The sequence below is a fragment of the Dama dama genome, chromosome 23 (genome assembly GCF_033118175.1).
Source record: "Dama dama isolate Ldn47 chromosome 23, ASM3311817v1, whole genome shotgun sequence".
Taxonomy (NCBI): Eukaryota; Metazoa; Chordata; class Mammalia; order Artiodactyla; family Cervidae; genus Dama; species Dama dama.
In genome coordinates this window covers 70,851,381-70,875,633 of record NC_083703.1, presented here as the reverse complement: position 1 = coordinate 70,875,633, position 24,253 = coordinate 70,851,381, and the positions used below count along the sequence as shown (strand labels likewise).

Below are 24,253 nucleotides of genomic sequence, written 5' to 3'. Positions count from 1 at the left end.
TAAGATTGGACTTCCCTGGTGGCCCAGATGGTAACAAATCCACCTGCAGTGCAGAAGACCCAAGTTCGATTCCTGGGTCAGGAAGATCTCTTGGAGAAGGAAATGGCAACCCACTGCAGTGTTCTTACCTGGAGAATTCCATAGACAGAGGAGCCTGGTGGGCTCAGTCCATAGGGTTGCAAAGAGTGGAACACGACTGAGGGACTAACACTTTGACTTTCATGCACTGAGATATTACCATACTGGTTCACCCAAAAAATGTACCATTAGGCCCCACGTGTGCTAAGTCACTTCAGTCGTGTCCAACTCTTTGCACCCCTATGGACCATAGCCTGCCAGGCTCCTCTGTCCATGGGATTCTCCGGGCAAGCATACTAGAGTAGGTTCTGGTATCTTTGCGATCTCCAGGGGATCTTTGTGACCCAGGGATAGAACCCACATGTCTTAGGTCTCCTCTTTTGCAGGCAGATTCTTTACCATTGAGCTACTGGGGAAGCCCTTGAGATCCCACATTTTCCAGTTGAAAGAGCTGGCCAGCTTCCATTTGATGAGCACACACTGGCTGTGTGCCTGTCGCTCTGCATAAACTGTCTGCCTCCTCACAGCACTGCAGTTGTAGCTTCCCCATTTTGCAGATACGGAAACTGAGATACACGGAAACTAAGTGCGTTGACCCAACCAATGGAACACTTAAGTGGTGCAGGCAGACTTTAAACCCAATTCAGCCACCCCAAAGCCAACACTCACTTCAGTCTAGCCATACCACCTCCCTAGGAGAAAAGTCATATGTGATCTATTTTGGTGACATTTCCATTGGAAAGAAATTAAAATAAATGTCACAGCTCAGAGGGCAATGCTTGGTGTCTGGCAAAGTCTGGCTGCTTTTGTTCTTAAGCTCTAGATCACTGAGGGTGGCTCAACACTCATTTTCTGGAATTATTTTCAGACTGTTGCTTGGGCATTTGCCAAGAAGGGAAGAGACTAATCAGTGCCAGCTAGCAAGGCTTTCAGGACAACCGTGGTGACAGCAGAAACAATATCACATAGAAGTCAGCTACCTTAATCCTGTGTCACCTTGAACTCTGGGCACTAGAATGCCCCTGTGGGAGGCGGTCGAGCATTAAATCATTTAACAAATATTTTTAGAGCAGGAACTGAGCTAAGCCTTGAAGATGTAGCAGGAAACAAGACAGACATACACCTGTCCCCTAGAATCTTTGTTGCTGTTCAGTCACTAAGTCGTGTCTGACTCTTTGTTACCCCATGGACTGCAGCACACCAGGCTTCCCTGTCCTTCACCATCTCCTGGAGTTTGCTCAAGCTCATGTTTGAGAAGGGGACGACACAGGATGAGATGGCTGAATGGCATCACTGACTCAATCGACATGAGTTTCAGTAAACTCTGGGAGTTGGTGATGGACAGGGAGGCCTGGCATGCTGCGATTCATGGGGTCGCAAAGAGTCGGACACGACTGAGCGATTGAACTGAACTAGCTGTTTTTTAAAGGACTTCTGAAAGGGTGTTTTTTTCCCTTAAGTCTTCTAGCTTGTTTTTCATGGTGTGCAGTTTATTTATCTCTATCTTCTATCAAACCACTTTACTGAATTCTTTTATTAATTTTAAAAGTCTTTCACTTGATTCTCTTCAATATATTAGGTCACAGTCATATTATGTACAAATGATGATAAATTGCTTTCCTCTCTAAAATGTACATCTCTTCTGTTTGGTGTCTTATTGCATTGGCCAAAATTACCCCATTTTAGATACAAGTCCTAGAGGTGAAATGATTTGCTCGGCATGTCAGACAGAGCTAGTGAGTGGTAAAGCTAGAACTAAAACCTCCACCTTAGTTTTTTAGTTCAATAAAGGTCACTAAAGCATGGCCATCTATCTAAATATCAGCTAACTGGCCCCATATCTATCCAGTTGCTTTTTGCTCAAGGAAGGTTGACATTTGCGGTGCTTATAGTCGTTTCTTTAAATGACTTAACCTCCTAGATGCGTACGCGTGTGCACGCACACACACACACACACACACACACACACACACACAGCAGGCATAATGATGATAAATGATGCCGAGAAAAATTAAGCAGGGAAGTTTAATACGGCATAATGTGGTTGGGGTTGCTATTTTAACTTTTACATTTATTTATTTATATTTATTTATTTGACTGTGCCAAGTCTTAGTTGCGGCACATGAGCTCTTCACTTGTGGCATGTGGGTTCTAGCTCCCAGACCAGGGACAGAACCCAGGCTCCCTGCACTGGGAACATAGAGTCTTAGCCACTGGACCATCTGGGAAGTCCCAGGGTTGCTATTTTAAATACGGTGATCATGTATGATTTCACTGGCAGAAGTGAAGAAGCAAACCTTCAAAGGGTTGCATATATCTGAGGGAAGAGCATTTCAGGCATCAAGGGTAGCAAATCAAAGGCTTTGAGATGAGAACATGCCTAGAGGGTGTTCAAGGAATAGCAAAGACATCTCATAACAGGGCCTTGGAGACATTATAAAGATATTGCCTTTTCCTCTAAGTAAGGCTTCCCTGGTGGCTCAGATGGTAAAGAATCAATCCACCTGCAATGCACGAGACCTGGGTTTGATTCCTGGGTCAGGAAGATCCCTTGGAAAAGGGAATGGCTACCCACTCCAGTCTTCTTGCCTGGAGAATTCCATGGATAGAGGAGCCTGGATGGCTACAGTTCATGGGGTTGCAAAGAGCTGGATGCAACCAAGGCACTAGCACTCACTCAAGGTGAGTGAGCCTTTGAGCACAGGAGTGTCATGACCTGGTCATGTTTTTAAAGGCTCACTGCAGCCAGTATTTTGAGATTGCTGGAGGCAAGATTAGAATCAGGAAGACCAGTTGGGAAGCTATGGCAGTAGATCATAGTCCATAGTAGATCCAGTCAAGAGATCATGGGGGCTTGGTGGGGTCATAACTTGGAGATGATGGAAGGGTCAAATTCTGGATATATATTGCAGTGAGAACCATGGTAGTTACTTATGTGTCATATTGCAAATAAGAGAGGACTGATGATTAACAGAAAATACGTGAGGGCCAGGTCATCTGCATTTTGATGTGAAATATTTCTCCACCCCAGTAAGTGCATGCTAAGTTAAAGCTAGTTATACTTTTAAATATTAGAGAAGAATATATGGCATGACACTCTGGCCATCATCAGAAAGCTGTCTGGTTTCTTATTTTAAGATTTCTTTTGGTTTCATTTGATAATAATTAAAATTTAATGTGAACTCTTCAGTTGAATTGATATGGACCCTTTACACAACATGATGGGTTGGCCAAATAATTTAAGTTTTTTCTTTACCTCTTATAGAAAAACCTGAATGAACTTTTTGGCCAACCCAGTATTAAGTCCTCTAAATTTCTACTCAAAATCCACTTTTGTTAAATTTATTAAGGGCGATTCAGTCACAGGAGATGAGTCCAAATGGAAAACCAGGCAAATCTTGGTGGTCTAGTTTGATAACACTGTAATAATAATGCATGCAGCAGTTCAGTTGGCTCCAGTCAACTTCTATAAACAGCACTTTACTCTTAGAAAGAAGTCTGCAGACACACTATCTCTTTTAAGCCTCACCACCATCCTATAAGCACCCTTCTTCTCAGAATCCTTCCCTGACCAAGTTCCTCCTTCTGTCCTCCCCTTACTGAATTGTACTGAACAGTTAATATGTCTCCCCATCTCAGTCCTGAGCTCCCAGTGCCCAGGGGCCATGTTGCATTCAAATTTTGACCTGCCACGCTGTAGTCACGCAATAAATATCTGATGCATAAATGAATAAATACATGAAAGACAGAGTGGGCAGTAGATCACGTAGATGTCAGAAGCCAGGGAAAGATGCACACACACATATCCTCTGACACTAAACATGTATTCCTCTCCCCATTTCTTTGCCTTCTCTGATGGCTGTTGTGACTAAGTGAATCGTGAACAAAAACGTATTCCCGGAGTCTTGAAGTAAAGGTTGGCTAACTAAGACACGTCCTTGTAAATTTCAGTTTCATAGTTCCGAGTGACCTTAATGTGGGGAATGTAATTGGAAAGCTAGATTCTGTGGGGATTACAAAGCTCATGCTTGTTTCTTAGCCCATCTTGTACAATAACAGCAAAGGTTTATCATTGCATTTTTGTATTAAAATGTGTGCATAGTTGAATGCTAAAGCAGAGACTCTTTGAAGGTAGAAAGAACATCCAAGATTATTCAGTTCATTTCCCTCATTTCTTTAACAGCTTTATTGAGGTATAATTTTCATAGCATAAAATTCATTCATTTTTTAAGTGTACAATTCAATGATATTCAGTAAATTTGTAGGGTTGTACAACTATCACCACAGTCTCACTTTAGAACATTTTTATCATACCATAAAATACCCTGTGCCCAAGTGCAGTTGATTCCTGCTCACACCTCCAGTCCCAGGCAAATACTAATCTGAGTAATGTCTCTATAAATTTGCATTTTCTTGACATTTTATATGAATAGAATCATATAATATAGTCCTTTTCGTCTGGCTTCTCTCATTTAGCATAACGTTTTTGACCTTCAGCCATATTGTAGAGTATATCAGTAAATTGTTTCTTTTATTGTTGAATAATATTTCATTAGATGAATATATCATATTTATTTGTTAATTGATTAGATTGTTTTAATTTTTTGGCTATTATGAATGTTGCTATTAATATTTGTAAATAAGTTTTTATATACACACACTTAGATTGATATCTAGAAATGGAATAGCTTGGTGAATGGAAGCTCTATGTTTACCTTTTTAAGGAACTTCTCAACTGCTTGCCTTAGTGACTGCACCATTTGACTTTACATAGCAATGTATGAAAGTTCCAGTTTGCCAGTACCTTTGTCAACACTTGCAATTGTCTGCCTTTTTACTGATAGCCATTCTATTATGGTTAATTGTTGTCGTTTTTTCTTTTGTGTTTCTACTTTTTATTGTTTTTATTTTTATTGAAGTATAGCTGAGTTACAATATTATATTAGTTTTAGGTGTATAGCATAGCCAGTATTTTTACAGACTGTACTCCATTAAAAGTTATTACAAGCTAATGGCTATAATTCCCTGTGCAATACAGTTTATCTATTTATAAAATATTAAACTATATTGTTATATAAACAATATAACAGTTGTTTATAAAATAAACAACATTGTTTATATATAATATAAACTGTATTGTTTCTCTGTTTTATTCATAGTAGTTCGTATCTCTTAATCCCATAGCCATAATTTGCCACCCCCCATCTTACCTCTCTGCTCTGGTAAGCACTAGTTTGTTTACTGTGTGAATTTGTTTCAGTTTTGCATATATTACATTTGTTTGTATTACTTTCTCAGTTCAGCCTCTCAGTTGTGCCCTACTCTTTGTGACCCCATAGATGCAGCACACCAGGCTTCCCTGACCATCACCAGCTCCTGGAACTCGCTCAAACTCATGTCCATTGAGTCAGTGATGCTATCCAACCATCTCATCCTCTGTCGTCCTCTTCTCCTCCTGCCTTCTATCTTTCCCAGCATCAGGGTCTTTTCCAGTGAGTCAGCTCTTTGCATCAGGTGGCCAAAGTATTGAAGTTTCAACTTCAGCATCAGTCCTTCCAATGAATATTCAGGACTGATTTCCTTTAGGATGGACTGGTTGGATCTCCTTGAAGTCCAAGGGACTCTCAAGAGTCTTCTCCAACACCACAGTTCAAAAGCATCAGTTCTTCAGTGCTCAGTTTTCTTTATAGTCCAACTCTCACATCCATACATGACTACTGGAAAAACCATAGCCTTGACTAGACGGACCTTTGTCAGCAAAGTAATGTTTCTGCTTTTTAGTATGCTGTTTAGGTTGGTCATAGCTTTTCTTCCAAGGAGCAAATGTCTTTTAATTTCATGGCTGCGGTCACCATCTGCAGCCTCCAAAATAGTCTCTCACTGTTACCATTGTTTCCCCATCTGTTTGCCATGAAGTGATGGGACTGGATGTCATGATCTTAGTTTTCTAAATGTTGAGTTTTAAGCCAGCTTTTTCACACTCCTCTTTCACTTTCATAAAGAGCTCTTTAGTTCCTCTTCACTTTCGGCCATAAGGGTGGTGACATCTGCATATCCGAGGTTATTGATATTTCTCCTTGAAATCTTGATTCCAGCTGTGCTTCATCCAGTCTGGCATTTCTCATGATGTACTCTGCATATATGTTAAATAAGCACAGTGACAATATACAGCCTTGATAGACTCAAAATTGATGTCCCAATTTTGAACCAGTCTGTTGTTCCATGTCTGGTTCTAACTGTTGCTTCTTGAGCTGCATACAGATTTCTCAGGAGGTAAGTAAGGTGGTATGGTATTCCCATCCCTTGAAGAATTTTCCACAGTCTGTTGTGATCCACACAGTCAAAGGCATTAGTGTAGTCCATGAATTAGAAGTAGATGTTTTCCTGGAGTTCTCTTGATTTTTCTATGGTCCAATGGATGTTGGCAATTTATTCTCTGGTTCCTCTGTCTTTTCTAAATCCAGCTTGAACATCTGGGTTCTCGATTCATGTACTATTGAAGCCTACCCTTGGAGAATTTTGAGTATTGCTTTGCTAGCGTGTGAGATGGGTGCAATTGTGAGGTACTTTGAACATTCTTTGGCATTGCCTTTCTTTGGGACTGGAATGAAAACTGACCTTTTTCAGTCCTGTGGCCACTGCTAAGTTTTCCAAATTTGCTGGCATATTGAGTGCAGCACTTCCACAGCATCGCCTTTTAGGATTTGAAATAGCTCAGCTGTAATTCCATCACCTCCACTAGCTTTGTTCATAGTGATAACTTCCTAAGGCCCACTTGACTCTGGATTCCAGGATGTCTGGCTCTAGGTGAATGATCACACCATCATGATTATTGGGTCATTAAGATATTTTTTTGTATAGTTCTTCTGTATATTCTTACCATCTCTTCTTAATATCTTCTGCTTCTGTTAAGTCCATACCATTTCTCTCCTTTATTGTGCCTGTCTTTGCCAAAATGTTCCCTTGGTATCTCTAATTTTCTTGAAGAAATATCTAGTTTTCCCCATTGTATTGTTTTCCTGTATTTGTTTGCGTTGATCCCTGAGGAAGACTTTCTTACCTCTCCTTGCTATTCTTTGGAACTCTGAGTTCAGATGGGTATAGCTTTCCTTTTCTCCTTTGCCTTTCACTTCTCTTTTTTTTTTTTTTTTTCATCAGCTATTTGTAAGGCCTCCTCAGACAAAGATTTTGTGTTTTTCCATTTCTTTTTCTTGGGGATGGTTTTGATCCCTGTCTCCTGTACAATGTCACAAACTTCTGTCCATAGTTCATCAGGCATTCTGTCTATCGGGTCTAATCCCTTGACTCTATTTGTCACTTCCACTGTATAATTATAAGGGATTTAATTTAGGTCATACTTGAATGGTGATTGCAGCCGTGAAAATAAAAGATGCTTACTCCTTGGAAGGAAAGTTATGACCAACTTAGATAGCATATTAAAAAGCAGAGACATTACTTTGCCAACAAAAGTCTGTCTAGACAAGGCTGTGGTTTTTCCAGTGGTCATATATGTGTGTGAGAGTTGGACTGTGAAGAAGATTGAGCACCAAAGAATTGATACTTTTGAACTGTGGTATTGGAGAAGACTCTTGAGAGTCCCTTGAACTGCAAGGAGATCCAACCAGTCCATCCTAAAGGAAATAAGTCCTGGGTGTTCATTGGAAGGACTGATGCTGAAGCTGAAACTCCAGTACTTTGGGTACCTGATGTGAGGAGTTGACTCATTGGAAAAGACCCTGATTCTGGGAGGGATTCGGAGCAGGAGGAGAAGTGTACAATAGAGGATGAGATGGTTGGATGGCATCACTGACTCGATGGGCATGAGTTTGAGTAAACTCCGGGAGTTGGTGATGGACAGGGAGGCCTGGCGTGCTGTGATTCATGGGGTTGCAAAGAGTCAGACACGACTGAGTGACCCAGCTGAACTGAATGGTCTAGTGGTTTTCCCTACTTTCTTCAACTTAGGTCTGAATTTTGCAATAAGGAGTTCATGATCTGAGCTACAGTCAGCTCCCAGTCTTGTTTCTGCTGATTGTATAGAGCTTCTCCATCTTCAGCTGCAAAGAATATAATCAATGTGATTTTGGTATTGACCATCTGGTGATGTCCATGTGTAGAGTAATCATCTCCTATGTTGTTGGAAGAGGGTGTTTGCTTTGACCAGTGCATTCTCTTGGCAAAACTCTGTTAACCTTTGCCCTGCTTCATTTTGTACTCCAAGGCCACACTTGCCTGTTATTCCAGGTATCTAGGTATCTCTTGACTCCCTACTTTTACATTCCAGTCTCCTATGAGAAAAAGGACATCTTTTTTTTGGTGTTAGTTCTAGAAGGTCTTGTAGGTCTTCATAGTACTGTTCAACTTCAGCTTCTTCAGAATTAGTGGTTGGGGCATAGACTTGGATTAATCTGATATTACTGTAATATTGAATGGTTTGCTTTCTAGATTCCAGATATAAATTTGGTTTCTTTTTTATATCTTCAGTTTTGGAAAATATTTGCTGCTAGTCTTCAGGTCACTTTCATCGATAGCTACTCTGTAAGTAGTAGTAATTTTGGCATACACATGGGAGGAGCTTTAGCTCTGGGTCTTCCTGCTCCACCGTCTTGGTCACAGCTCTTTAAATTGACCATCTTTTCCATGAGTTTATAAACCACTTGTATTTTACCTTTAGTGAAATGTCTAGTCAAATATTTTGCCAACTTTCAATTTGAGTAATTTGTGTTTTTATTATTGACTATTAATGGATCATTATGTATGTTGGAGGAGAGTCATCATACATAAAATTTGCAAATATTTTCTCTCAATGTGTAGCTTGTCTTTTCATTTGCTGAATAGCACCTTCTGAAACCAGTTTTTAAAAATCTGATGATATCCAATTGATCTTTCCCTCCCTCCATTCGCAGATCATACTTTTGGTGTTGTACTCACAGACCCTTTCCATAATCCAAGGTCATGAAAATTTTCTCCTATGTTTTGTCCTAGAGAATTTATAACTTTAGCTCTTACAGTTAGGGTTATGACGTGTTCTCTCTGTTCTTATGTATAATGTGAACTTTTTTGTGAACAAGGTTTTTTTTTTCTATTGAAGTATAGATAATTTCTTATGTTGTGTTAATTACTGCTGTACAGAGAAATGTCTCATGTGAATTTAAGTTTAGATTCTTGCGTGTGGATAGTCAGTTGACCTAGCATCGTTTGCTTAAAGATTATCCCTCTGTCATCAAATTGTCTTGAAATTTTTGTCAGAAATCAACTGACCATGGATGGATTCAGCCTCTGACTAGAAGTCTCTTCCCCGGGTAGAGAAAGGGCATCACAGGATATGTCTGTGATGGAGTCATGGTCTGAAAGGATGTTGGTACCCCTCAGTGGTGAGTGGTCAGAGAAGCGTGAGTCATCATCTGTCGTATCAGTCTGAACAGCAGAAGAGGCATTAGGGTCCAGCGGCACAGTTCTCCGAAGCTTGCAGAGGTGCCTACAGATTTTGCTGTTAAAGGCATCTAAGACAACTGTCCTCTGAGAGCTGGAGTCTTGGGTCTGGGACCAGAGTAGAGTTTTCTTGTCTCAGGAGACACTGAAACTAAAATACAGAAGTTGCTGGCGAGCCTGGGTCTGAAAAGTCAAGGAAGGAGAGGGGTGCGGGTTGTCAGTCACATTAGAAAGAGGATGAATGATGGACATTGAAGGTGAGGAGATGAAAAGAGGTGCAGATGAGCCTTAGCCTTATGCATTGAGATGAAGCTGCAGCCCAGGTTTCAGGTCCTGTAAGAAGAGACCCTTAGGAAAAATTATGAGGAAAATATGGTCATCAATGTCCACCTTCTCATTGAGAGAAATAGAGAAGGTGTCACGGGAGGGGAAACGTGTGAGTAAATGTTGTGAGGTGAGCATTGAATAAGAAGAATATTTTATTCTCTCATACTCCCCTGGATTCTCTACTTACAAAATAAAATCCTCTCTCTTTGCAAACAATCCTGAATAGTTTATTCCAACCCTAGAGATATGATTGCGGGAGGTGTTCTCATTTAGGTGTGATTTAATCATCACCAGCACGCTGAAAAGAGCTTCAATAAATATGTTTTCAAGAGAATGATGATGAGAGTGAAATTAGCACAGAAACACAAATAATGCCCACTCTCTTGCTTCTTTCTCCGACCTCCTCCTAAAGCATGTGTGTCAGGGGAAGGAAGGTTGCACAGTTCGCCTGACTGTTTCTTCCCTTCCTCCTCCTTAAGCAGAGGTCCCAGATCTTTCAGAGAGGCTAGATTCCTGGCAGAAAGATTTATATGACAAAATAGTTTACAGCTTCCCGGCTGCAATTGCACATTTGCCTCTGAATGGACAAGCTGTAGACACAGTGGGCCTCAGGGAGCTGCTGGCTGTGCTCTGGCACATTAATCCCAATTGTATGGAAACCGTATGTTGACAACACAGTTTAACCCCAAAAAATACCCTTTGCTAGCCTTTGTGATTTCAGACGAGGCTGGGTGGGATAGAGCTGTACAATTTCAGCCGCCGAGTAAAACAAACACACAAAATGCTTGGAAGGCCCTCTGTTTGTTTTGTTGGCTTATGGAGTAGGAAGGAAGATAGAGAAAAAGAAAGGATACTGAACTATGCATTGAGAGTCTGGATCTCTACTCTTGCTGCAGTTTGACACTCATGGGGCACTCTGCCTCGCAGCCTCAGCACCCTCATCTCTGGTCTGGCTGCTGAGTTTGGTTGAATTGACAAGTGAGTCCTCAGTAATTAGATTGGTGGAGAGAAAGGGGCAGTGGGGTTACAGACTGACCCCTGGAGAGATGATTTGCTTCTCTCCATAGCCTACCCATTTGGCTTACAGTTGGTGTTTAATAAAGCCTTGGGCATCTCTCTTCACACATTAACAGCTTCTTACATCCTTCTAAGTTGAAGGAAATGTGTGCAATCACTAGACAGGAGCCTAGAGGAATCACTTTCTCTTGAATTGGATTTCTACATTCCGTCAGATTGGGTTTCTGGCTTCTTTTCAATTTAGTTCAGTTTGGTCCACTTGAACAAGTATTCACTGATCAGTACACAGGTATCAGGCAATCTGCTGAGCAGTATGTGGACAGAGAGAGGGTGAAGCAGAGATAACTAAGCCACAACTGCCACTGTCTTAAAGGTCACTGTCCAGCCAGAGAAACAGCAGATCCAAGCTCACATTATTGCTGTCCCAGGCAGACAGCCACTAATCAGTGGTAGGAGAGTTGAGTAGGGGGGAAGACCTACTCATTCACCTATGGAAGACCTAGACCTGCTGCATGGAGGAGATGAAAGACAGGCTCAGCTTTTAGAGAAAGGTTTCCACAGGCAGAAGTGGGTAGAATGAGAGGGCACTGCAGGTGGAGGAAGCACCAGTTGGTGATGGCGCGGGATAGGATCCAAAGGATGTTTGTGCAGTAGCAAGGGTTCTGGAGCAGCTGCAATCAGGGGCCTACCATAAGACTCTCTGAGAGGTAGTTTACAAACCAGACACAAAGTGCCCCCAAGTGCCAGGATGAGGAGTCTAGATTATATTGTTCATATAGTGGAGAGTCTGTCCAAGTGCTTGAAGAGTGACAATGTTTATGTTTAGGGAGATCAGTGGATTGACTGGTGAGTTGATCACATAAATTAGAGGTGAAGAGACCAGCTGAGTTCAGCTAAGAGATGGGAAAGTGCCCCACCTCTACAATATAATGGGAAGAGAACAAAGGGGAAGGGCAGGTGCAAATTGCTGATGTCACGTCAACAGAGCTTGCTGATTAGAGGAGCAGAGTGAAAACCAAGGAGGTAGGAAATGAGGATGAGCCCCCAGAATCAAGATCTGGCCACTTGATGAACAGTGCTCCCCTCACTAAGGAAAGAAATGGAGGAGGGGTTTGTAGGGGTTGAAACCAAGTTGCATTTTGGGCATATCCAATGTGAACTGGCCCTTTGGGACGTCTAAGTGGAGATCTGTTTCTGCAAAGCGGCAGGTTTAGAAGTCTGAAACTCTGGAAGGAGGTTTCAGTCATAAAAGTGATGATGGTAAATAACAAGTTCATCCCTCCAGAGAGTTGCTGATCTGCCTCTCCTCTTTCCTATTCAGTGTTTATCAGCTGGTTGTCAAGGAGGAGCGGCTTCAGAAGTCACGCAGGGCAGCTGACATCATCGAGTGCTTTTCAGTGCCTGTGAGCTACAGGAACGCCTCCAGCCTTGATTCTCTGCACTACTTTGCTGCCGAGCTGAAGCCTGCCAACCTGCCTGTCACCCAGCCATTTACAGTGGGTGACAACAAGACCTACAATGGCTACTGGAACCCTCCTCTTTCCCCTCTGAAAAGCTACAGCATCTACTTCCAGGCCCTCAGCAAAGCAAACGGAGTAAGTATGCCCACATGGAGGCCATTTCTTGCCTTGTTTGCCCATTCTTAGATGAGAAGGCAGCATCGCTTTAGAGAGAGGTTGGCATATGAAGGCCCATGGACCAAAGCATCCAGATCAGCCTTTTGTTGGGCGAAAGGGGTTGTTTTTTTAATACATTGATGCCTATTCATTTTCATAGTATATGGCTGCTCTGATGCTACAGCAGGACACTTGAGTCGTTGCAACAGAGATTCTCTGCCACCTGAAGTATTTACTCTGTGACCCTTTACAGAAAATGTTCTCAGGCCGCTGAATTAGAGGATAGCAAGGTGTTTCACTTGGGAAAATCATATTCAGATCTGAGTCTTAATTTTCTCATCTATAAAAGAATACCCATAAATGTGATTTCTACGAATGCCCTAAACATACCTATTTTAGTTAATCAGTGACTACTAACCACTTTCTCATTACTGGTAGTCACATTAGAAAATATTTTTCTCTCAAAGACAGTCAGTTTTTTTTTCTTTTTTCTTTTTTTGGTTAATAAGAGGTGTCAGTCATAACATCACAAGATCACAGGGCTAGAAAGGATCTGAAAGGTCATCCAGTATCTCCCTCCCTTCCCCTAGACACAAGACAGTGCTTCAGTCAACATAACAATATCACAGTTAACAGATGTTAGTGTTTATCCCTTTTTTTAAAAAAACTGAAGTGTTGTTGTTTTACAGTGTCGTGTTATGTTCTCATGTACAGCAAAGTGATTCAGTAACACACACATACACACACACACACAAACACATATATATATATATATATATATTCAGTTACATATACACATACTTTTCATATTCTTTTACATTATGGTTTATTACAGGATATTGAATCTAGTTCCCTGTGCTATATAGTAGGACCTTGTTGTTTGTCTTTTATATAATAGTTTGTATATGTTAATCCCAAACTTCTAATTTGTCCTTCTCCTACCCTTTTCCCCCTTTGGTAACCATAAGTGTGTTCATAAGTGTGTTCTTTATGTTTGTGGGTCTGTTTCTCTTTTGTAAATAAGTTCATTTGACCATATTTTTTAGAATCCACATATAAACATTATATGGTATTTGTCTTTCTCTGCCTGACTTACTTCACTTAGTGTGATAATCCGTAGGCCCATCCATGTTGCTGCAAATGGCACTATTCCATTCTTTTCATGGCTGAGTGGGATTCCATTGTGTATGTACACTACATCTTCTTTATCCATTCAGCTGTCAACGGACATTTAGGTTGTTTTCATGTCTTGGCTATTGTAGTGTGCTGCTATCAACATTAGGATGTATATATCTTTTAAGATTAAGGTTTTCTCTGGAAATATGTCCAGGAGTGGAGTTGCTGGATCATATGGCAACTCTACTTTTAGTTTTTTAAGGAAACTTCATAATATTCTGCGCAGTAGCTGCACCAATTTACTTTCCCACCAGCAACATAGGAGGGTTCCCTTTCGTCCACACCCTTTCCAGCATCTGTTATTTGATGATGTCAGTGCTTATTCTTGAATAACTCCAGTAACAAATAACTCACTTCTTTATATGATAACTTGCTGATCTTTGTGGGGGCTGTGACTGAGGGCTTTTTTTTTTTTAACTGACTTAAGTAAATCTTTTATTATAGCTTCTACCCATTGCTCTTGATCCATACTTTTAGGTCCCAGTAGAGCCAATGCAATCACCTTCTTAGCTGGTATTTTTTTTTTTCAGTTCACGTCTCCTCTAGACACACACAAACCCATCTGGTCTTATGCTCTGCAAGCTAACTATCTTTAGTTCCTCTTGTACTCAAGTATCTTCTGCCTGTGATGTTTTTATGGACATATTCCAAGTTGCCATATTTCATTCAGCAGATATATAATGAACAGTGACATATGCTAAGCCCTGTAGTTCATATTTAAGATTATGTAGTATGTGCCCTCGAAGAGCTTCTATAACCGTAAGGGAATCTGGTATGTGTCACGTTCCACAGTGTGTCTGGAGAAGTGAGAAACTCACTGCGGTAGGAAAACCTGAAACAAAAGCAAGATTTGTTGTTGAAGTCCTTAGAGAATAACCTGGGTAGGTGCTGGGTGGCCAAGATCGTCTAGTCTGTTAGTGGCCGTCGTTACTTTATGAGAAACCTGGATTGAGAAACTACTTCACATTTAAAACGTCCACATAACCATTTATAGACTCCACATTGGTATTTCATTTCTGCATCCATTACTGGTTCAAGGAACATTCCTCACAGAGAGTATAAAACTACAAAAAGAAGCTGCCAGACTGCCTTGCACCTGTGATCTGGCCTCTTCATACAACACTCTGATACACTGAGGAAGAAGATGTCAAAATGGCCAGAAGCATCTGGGAGCCTCTCTGTATCCCATATTAGCCAGTTTCTTGGTTCAGCACAGCCCTAAGAAAGAGCGGCTTTCCCTGCTCTTGGCAACATATCAAGAAGTGCTGTTGGGTTTCCATGCTGTGGAACAGAGTCATAGCTGCCTTCACGTCACCTGCTATCACATTCCTCCCAAGATTCTCCTAAAAACCCAACAACAGACCAAGTCTACAGAACCTAGGAAACTGGACCCCAGGAGCAATTTCTCCAACCTGAGCATGGTAGGTCCTAGAAGAGCAGCAGATGAGGTAGGAGGAATATTGGAGGTCTTGCTCCCCAGACGTCATACAATAGATCCCCTTTTTTAAAAACTACTTTATTCTGGCTGTGCTGGGTCTTCTGCACAGGCTTTTTCTCTACTTGTGATAAGTGGGGGACATTCTCTAGTTGTAGTGCGTGAGCTTCTCATTGTGGTAGTTTCTCTTGTTGTGGAGCACTGGCTCCAGGCGGCCAGGCTTCACTTGTTGCAGTGCATGGTCTCGAGAGCACAGGCTCAGTAGTTGTGGCACACGGGCTTAGTTGCTCTGAGACGTGGTATCTTCCTGGACCACAGCTCGAACCTGTGTTTCCTGCATTGGCAGGTGGATTCTTTACCACTGAGCCACCAGGGAAGCCCTAGACCCCCCCTTTTGAAGACATGAGGGTTTGCCTTTAGGGGAAAAAGTCACCCCACTCTGAAGCTGTCTCATCTAAGAGGCAGTTTCTACTCCTGGTTCCAAGATAAATATGACCATTTAGTTACTCATGCCTTTGAACCCACACCATATGTACCCTCATCTGGGGCCTAAGATTGGCTGCAATGAAGCCCGAGCAGGAGTAGAATTGGATGGTTGCTTATGCCAGGTGTCTTGACGGTGTAGTCTGCCTCACAGGAACATAGAGGGGAAAGCTGTGGGAGCTGGGCACTCAGAGTATTGTATCTTTCTAGCAAGAAAAAAAACTACACACCATTTCAAATCATTGCATAGTATTAACTTTTACTGAAAAGAGTTGGGTAAAAGAGACATAGGAACAGGAAAGTCAACCTCAGTCTGTCAAGCCTCTGCTTGGTCCCTCAGCTTGCTCTTTATCGTAAAGGGGAGCAGACAATGCAGTTAAGCCTGGAGGATTTTTTTAGGAGAAAATGTTATAGCCTGCAAATTTCTTATCGGCCAAGTTGTTGTTCTTATGTAAACACATCACAAAGACATTCTCACCATCCAGAGGCTCCCACCGGCCCTGCTTCTATAAAATCATACAGACAGTAGTTGGCCAAGCAATGAATCAAAAGAAAGAAATCGCAAAGAGAAAAATATGAAATAAAAAGACGCATAGTGAGCCTGGAAACTAATTAAATATCATATTAATGCTAAAATAATTGTTCTAAACACATTGCAAAGAGGTTAATATTAAAAAACAGTTACTTAAAGATATAAAAAATTTGCAGCTGTTATCTGGGGATGTAATTCACTCTTATATCAACAAAAACTGAGAAAGAGTTGAAGAATTGATGAATGTAAATAAAAATCTGCTAATTTTCCCACTTTGGACAGGATGGAATAAATAATGACTACTTTATTTTTGATACCAAGGTTTGTTTTTTTTTAAGTATTCTTTTTTAAAACAAAAAGGCAGCCTTCCAATCTATCATAGAAAGCCAGAAAACAGCAATCTACAAAGAAAATGGAAGAAACAAAGGAAACTATAAGTAAACATGAAAATCAGTAACTATAAAGCAAGCCAGAAAACAGAAGCACTCTATTTGATTTTTTTAAAGTGATGCTTTGCTCTCTTCATGAAGGGGTAAAATGTCTTGAGTCAAGTAAAAACCAGAATTCAGCAAATCTATATCTCTAGAAGATTAAAAACAAAGGTTAGGGCAAAGTTATATTACATTAAAATGAATTAAAGGAAAGCAGAAATGGCCATTTGTTGCAGGATGGTTGTGGGCAAGGTTGAATGATTTACTATCAATCAATTTCATTGCTTCCATTTCCATCTAAAGTTTCAGCTAGAACATCAGAACAGGGTAAGAGAATTTTAGGGGCCATATATATTTATTCTATGAATATTAAGGATAGTTTTTCAGCTTAGCAGAGTGGTTAGATATTTAGCCTTTACAGTCAGACTACTTACACATAAAACCCCGTAACTGGGTGACTTTTAAGTTACCTATTAAAAGAGTTAGATGTGATTGATTAACTAAGTAAACATCTAGCAAGCACAATATGTGCCCTGCCAAAAGGCACTTTTATCTCTGAGTGCTTGGAATAAAGCAGTAAGCCAAACAGACAAAGAAATCCCTACCCTCATAGCAGTTATAGTCTAGTAGGGAAGAGAAAGAGGGAGAGAGGGAAGGACGGAGGGAGAAGTAAAATAATATGTCAGATTATTAGGTTTAGGAATGTGGAGGTCACTCATTTAATCTTAACTATTATTAGGATAAGAGTAAAGTCATTTGGTAAACTCCACAGTGAACTATATAAATGTGGAATAATCCAGTTGAGTCCTCCAAACACTATGGAGAGTCCAATATGTGTTATGTGTTATGAGACAGGTACTCAGAGTCCTCCCAGCCACTTTCATGAAGTGTGAATTGTTTACAGGCACTTAGGTTGGGAATTTTGATCACATTAGTAATACCTCATTTGCCTATTTATGCTTTCTTACAAATAGTAATAGCAAAGGGCAGTCCCAGCTGTTGAAGTACTGTCCTTGGTGCTGAATTTTCAGCGCCTGTCGGGAATTAGGCCATATTGTAACCATTTGTTTCGGGTACAACCATTACAAATCTATAGCATTTTAGAATTGGATGATTTTGAAGTGTCATCTTATGTACACCAGAAGCCAACATAGAAATCTCTAATAAAATGTTCTTGGCAAGGCATTATATATCCTCAGCTTGACCACTGCAATTCTTTGGAGGGAAAAGTTGCTTCCTTTGTTAAACAAGTACAATAGTTAGAACTTTCTCCTTTCTATGAAGCCAAATTCTGCCTCCTTAACTCTATAGTCTGGGACACCTGTATTGATTTTAACAAATCGAATTGTTCTTTACCACGTCAGCCTTTTGGAGAAAATATGACAGTATCAGCCAGAATCCCTGTCCACCCAGGCCATCTTTCATTGATATTTAACATGCAATTACTTCTATTTCTCATACACTATGATTTCTATACCTCTTTCACTCTGTTTGTCTATTCTATTCTCTCATAGACAGACTCCTTTTTACAATGCTCTCCATGAAAGGAATGCCCAGAACCTAGACTTGTGCTCCAGATATAGTTAAACCATGCTTGCTACATTTCAACTACCTTTCCTCCCTTGAACCATTTTCTAAGACACTATTTCTCACACACTCCAATATATTTTTCTCACTCCAGGGGTCTCGCACAGGCTGTTATTTTATCCTAGTCTCTCTTCTTCATTCTTTGAAGAACTAGTACCTTTTCAGTTTTCAGGTGTCATCTTCAGTGTCATATCCTCTGGGAACTTTCCAACCATATTATCTAAGAACCATCCACATCAGCCCTCACTATTTGTTGACCTGTTCTTTGCAACACTGTTTGTATTTTTAATTGCACTTGTTTTTGTTTGTTTGTTTGCAGTGCATGCCTGTCTCATTAGACTTAGAGCCCCAGGAAGTAGGAACTCTTGTTTGCTGTCGTATTCTCCATACTGAGTACAGTATTTAACACATAGTGTAACAGTCATCTTTTGATGAATGGATGAGAGTACAAACTGCTGCTTGTTGTCTGTGAGTCTCAGTTTCCTCACTTATAAAATTGAAATTGCAATACACACTTCACACAGTCATTTCAAAGACTAAATGAGAAATGATCTCGAATACTGAAAGGCACCAAGTAAGTGTGAGTAAAGTCTGAATTTCCATTTAGTGTAGCATGAGAGAGATGGCTCAGAGCTATTTTCCCCATAGACAGATGAGCCATAAAGGACCTTCCTTCCATCATAGCAGTAATACTTTGCCCAGCTGTCTCATTTCCCAAGCTTCAGGCTCCTGAGCAGCCTCGATTTCCTCCAAATCTTCCAAATGGTACCCCAGAGTAGCTGTCTCCGTTGTAAACAGCGGGTGGGTGCAGTTTTACATTGTTTTTTTTCCCACTCTCCCCAGAATGAGGTCTGCTGAATCCACTGTTCTCTGCATCCCCACCACCATTAGCCATGATTGTGAAGTTGAAAGGACCATAATTAACGGTTGAATGCAAAACAAGTGTGGCAAATTCACGCAGATATCCTTCAGAAGCCCCCGTTTGTTGGGCAGTGCTGTTGTGCCTGTTCTGTTTATGCAGAGAGAAGCCTCTTTCCTTGCTAATCCTTTTCATCATGTGGGGGCATATTTAACCTGCATGATGCCTCTGCCAAATGGTGAGCTAAATAAGAGAAGTGGGAAGTAGAAGGGTGATCATTCTCTATGTCTCATTTCCTCTTCCAGCTCCTGAACTCTTGAGAGCAGTTGGAAGGCAGATGCTATTCTGAATGAGTCCTCGTGTTTGCAGTATAATCACATCATAATAGTTGGGATGATCCAGGTAGAGCTGGGTTAGGAAAAATTCTGTCTCTGAGTGAATTGGAAGAAACTATATTTAGTTGTGTCCACACCCTGTTAAACTAATACTTGCACATGGGTGGTTTTAGTGAGGCACCGGATAGAAAAAAAATCAGGCAGCAGACAGGCTTAGCTTTGAGTTATGGTTGTTCCCAGATGTGTGAACTTGAGCTGGTTTCTTAGCATCTCAAGATATATAATATGATTAATGATATATGGCCCCCAAATGTAGGGAGAGTAAATGAGACAATACATATAATGCATCCATGACAGTTGTTGTAGTTCTGATTCTCTCTTTCTTTTTCACTGCTTTCCTGAAGCCCCTCTCTTGAGGGAGGGGAGGGTTGAAGCATCCTTCACCTGATACATCGCCATTTGTCCCATAGACTTCACACAGAAGCAAATCACTTCCTAACTCTGGAGGATCTCGGGAATTGGACCTCATGTCTTTACATGTCATTACAGCTGTTGACTGCCTTAACTCACCCATGACTCAATTGCTTTATTTTCTTAGTTTAACTTTTCATACATGATTCCAAGCCCAACATTTGTTTCTGTTGAATCTTTTGATATAATTGATTGTGTCTTTGGAGAATGATCTTGCCCCTCCCAACCTCATCTCCTCATTCTCTTTTTACTTTAGTGACTATTCATATGTCACATGAAAAAAAGCTCAGATGGACCATAGAATGAGAAGATGTGGAAATACCAAGCTTGAATGTGTTAGAGTTAAGATCTCACAGGCAGTCACATGGCTTGGGTCTTAGAGATTCCATGAGGGAGTTTGTAAGAAAACTCATATATTGGTTGGTTGGTTAGTGTTATTCACTCAATCATGTCCAACTCTTTGTGCCCACCAGCCTCCTCCGTCCATGGAATTCTCCAAGCAAGAATACTGGAGTGGGTTGCCATTTCCTTCTCCAGGAGATCTTCCCAACCCAGGGATTGAACCCAGGTCTCCTGTATTGCAGGCAGTTTCTTTACCATCTGAGCCACAAGGGAAGCCACCAGGAAGCCTGTATTGCTTAGGATAAATTAATTTATGCTGTAGTAACACGCAACCATGAAATCTCAGTGTTTTGCCAGAAACAAAAAATACTTCCCCCTCCTTCTACGTGTTCAGAATGCGTCAGCATAGGGGTTCTGCCTATCCCTGTTACTCAAGGACTCAAGATGATGGAAAGTCTGCCTTGATCTATGCCTCCACAATCACCGAGGCAGAGAAGGAAAATGTGGCAAATAAGGCACTGATTTCCACACAGAAAGATACACAGGAGGTTCACATTCCAATGAACAAGACTGGTCATGCAGTCATGCTTAACACTTCAAAAAGGAATGAAGCAGTGCCTTCCAGCTATGTGCCTAGAGGAAGGACTGGGATGTTTGAAAATATCCCTTATGGCCACCACATTTACCCTTGTGCCCTAAGCTTTTCCTTCAAGTTCTCATAATTAACAAGACTTACTCTTGAAGTACCCGTGCAATTTCTATCACAGAACCTGAGAACTCACTATTATTGAGCACCTCCTGCATCCCAAACACTAAGCAAGATGTTTTCACATACACTAGCTCTTGTTTGGTCTCACAAAATGACTCCATTTAAATCAGTGCATGGGTGTGCCACCAGAAGCACCATGAAATCTCATGGTATCTCAAGTTACTTCATACAGATGGAAGGATTTTGCTAACAACTTTCTGTTTACCTCCATGGGGATATGGTCAAGAAATGTCTAGCACTCCCTGTGACACTGTTCCACTTTAAAAGGCCATGGTTCTTCAAAGTTTACCACACAGTGTGGCTGAGAGGCATCTGAAAACCTTAAATCTCTCCTAACCATCAGTGGCTGAGCCAATGTAACAAAAAAAAAAAAAAAAAAAAAAAAAAACTGTTAATCAAAGGCCTCTATATATCCTTTTTCTGACTCTGTTGCCATAGTCCTATGTCAGGAACATATTTCTGGATTTTATTGGCTCTGTGAAAGTGGGAAGGAGAACTGAAAAATAGACATTAGGAATCCAGGATCATCATCACATCTTTCTGTAAGCACTTTGGAAAGCTTTGGCCTGCCAAACCTCCCTGCCTAGTTCTTATCTGTCCCCTGAGGCTGGGTTCCATGCCCCATCTACCTGCCCAGGCCTCCTTCCCAGTCCTCAAGGGATTCTCTCTCCTGGGGATCACCCAACCCCTTGGGCATGTCTCCCTCTGGGTCTCCATTCAACCCTTTGAGACTTATCACTTGCTCTAGGAAGCTCTGAATTTCTGTTGAAGCCCCATTAAGTCTCAGACTTCTCTTTCCATGTGGAGAGAAATTCCCCAAGTGTCACCTTGTACAAATACCAAGATGAGCTCTCCCAGGTTGCTAATTTATTATTTCACTCACTTACAGTTCCTACAGATTTTATTATCATGGTATGAGAGCTGAGGGACCAAGAACATTTTCCTTTCAATGCAATACTTTAAACTCATTTGGATAAGGAAATGAAGGTTACCCAAATGTTGACAGCTGATAATCTTGTCAGTCTGAATCTTGAGGCGTCAATGCTCCAGACACCCATCCCCAAAAGGTTCATGAAAATGACAGCCTAAGTTTCCATGCAGCAGATTTTCTGCCTCTATTCAGGCCCCTTCCAAGTGGAGGGTCTCCATGAAGTTCAGCCCAGTTGGCTCCCAAATGGTGAAAAAGTGGGGAAAACTCTGAATCTGGCAACTGGATTCATGAGTTTAAGCCATTTTATAGCTACATGAAGTGAGTGTTGGCCTACTAAACTTCAGTTTCCACATCAGTCAAATGGGGATGAGATATGACCACCCAAACTCACTGGGATCTTTGTGAGGAATAAACAGGAGGAATGATAACTCTTTGCACATTCCTAAGCACCTTTCAAAGGAAGGTGTTGCTAACATGGATATGTATGAATTTGTGGGTAGAAATTCAGCATTATGTGTATATACATATCTACTTCCATTCACATAAACATTTTAGCATGTGGGTGTATGTATGTACATATTCATGTAAATATTCATGTACATATGTGAATATACTCATGTACGTATGAATATGTATATACAGTTGAAATAAAAATTTAATTAACTCAAGAATCTTACTGGTAGAAAGGTTATCATTGGGCCAGAGTTATAGTCTATGTGGCTAATGAGGTAGAACATTGCTTATACTTCTTGAGCTTCCTGGAAGCCAAGGCAAAAAGAGGCATGTGGCAGGTTCACATAGGTTCTCTTGCTCGACAGAAACATGTGCCTGTTTTTTATGAGAGGGATGTATTGCATATATCCTTATATAAGGAACCTTGAGGAGATATCAGTTAAGATCATAGTATCATTTTTGCTCAAACACTCCACTACCTCCTTATCCATCAGTATTGTCATACAAGAGTAAACTGAAATAATGAAGCTACTTACACTCAAGGATTCTGTTTCTTGTGCTGTATAGCAGCATTAATACTATTAATTAATGCCATTAAATAATGGTTCTCAAAGCTTCCCCCCCCCATAATTTTTTCATAAATATGCCTAGCATGGGGTCTTCCCTATTGCATAGATTGGCACTGACCATATGTGATGTTAGACAAGTGATTGGACTCTCTGAGTCTCATTCTTATTCAGAACATTTTGATGCCCATAGTATCAACCATATAAAAATGTTTGTAAATTTTTAACAAGATGATGCATTTTAAAATGCCTATCATAGTGGTTTGTGATCAATAAACACTGAATTCATATCAGATATCATTATTAGAATATCACTGGTGATAAGTATGAGGCAGGATGTGGGGATTTACTCAGGAAAGAAAAAGCAAAATCTGTGAATGCACAAACATTTGAATAGACGGATGGGTTAAAAATGTTTGCTGAGTCAGGAAAGAGAAGTAAAATCAGTGAATTCCGGGGTATACAAAGATACCAGCTGACCTACCTGATGCATCAAGGAGAGAAAGAGAGCGAGATTCCAAAAGGAAGGTCAGGAATGTTGTGTTTATAGAAGGACATGTACAGAAGTTAGTTCTTCTGTAGGCCCTTCTTGAAGGCTAAATTTGGGTCTGGTTCCATCTTTTTCATCATGGCTCCCAACTTTGCAAACTCAAAAACTCAGTTTGTCTGGATGCATTGTTGAGAGGAGATTCAAATAAATCTGCCCAAGACTGAGGGAAATAGTAGGCAGTTTAAAATAATTCCTTCTCTTCAAAAACATCCCTAAGACTTTTCTATCTCAGAAGTCTGGGTTACCCAAGATATACCTCACTATCTATTTCCAATTGTCACCAAGTCCTGCTGGTTCTTCACTCTAGTATTCTCTTCCATCCACATACATTTTTCATCTTCAGTGCCACCATCCTCGTTCTGAATACCATAATCTCTTCCTTAGGAAACCTCAGCAAGCCCACCCCCACCCCACAAGCTGGTCTTCTCACATCTACTTTTACTTGCCTCAAAGCCATTATCCAACCACAGCAAACATGATACTATCTGTATCTTCATTTAACAGATGAGTAAGCCAAGACTCAGAACAGCTATGATTTGCTGAAGCACATTCCAGAAGCAAGAGAGGGACCTGGATTTGAACCTGCGCATGTAAAAATGCTGTTAGGTGGTCCTGTCCAGTTATTGCCATGCTTCATGCTGAGTCACAACCCCACAAAATAGAATCTGGCTGAACTGCAACCAGCAGAAGCCCCTGAAAGACCCCCAACCCTCCCCACCACATCCACATTTGTTCTCGTTCTCCCTGCAAACATGGCCAGCCTCGGTCTCCTGCTCAATCTTGAAACACCTGCTGGCCCTGCCGTTAGCATCAATAAATAATGTGGAGCTGTACTAATAACAATTATCATAATAAATTGGCCT

General features: G+C 40.9%; 1 protein-coding gene across 1 annotated transcript in view; it reads left to right on the top strand.

Moving 5' to 3' along the window:
* The window catches only part of PTPRT (protein tyrosine phosphatase receptor type T), a 787,366-nt gene that overhangs the window by 530,968 nt on the left and 232,145 nt on the right, over positions 1–24,253 (top strand). Inside the window, exon 11 of the mRNA XM_061125699.1 lies at positions 12,176–12,449. Coding sequence (XP_060981682.1) covers positions 12,176–12,449 — 274 coding nt within the window. The remainder of the gene's footprint in view (positions 1–12,175; positions 12,450–24,253) is intronic.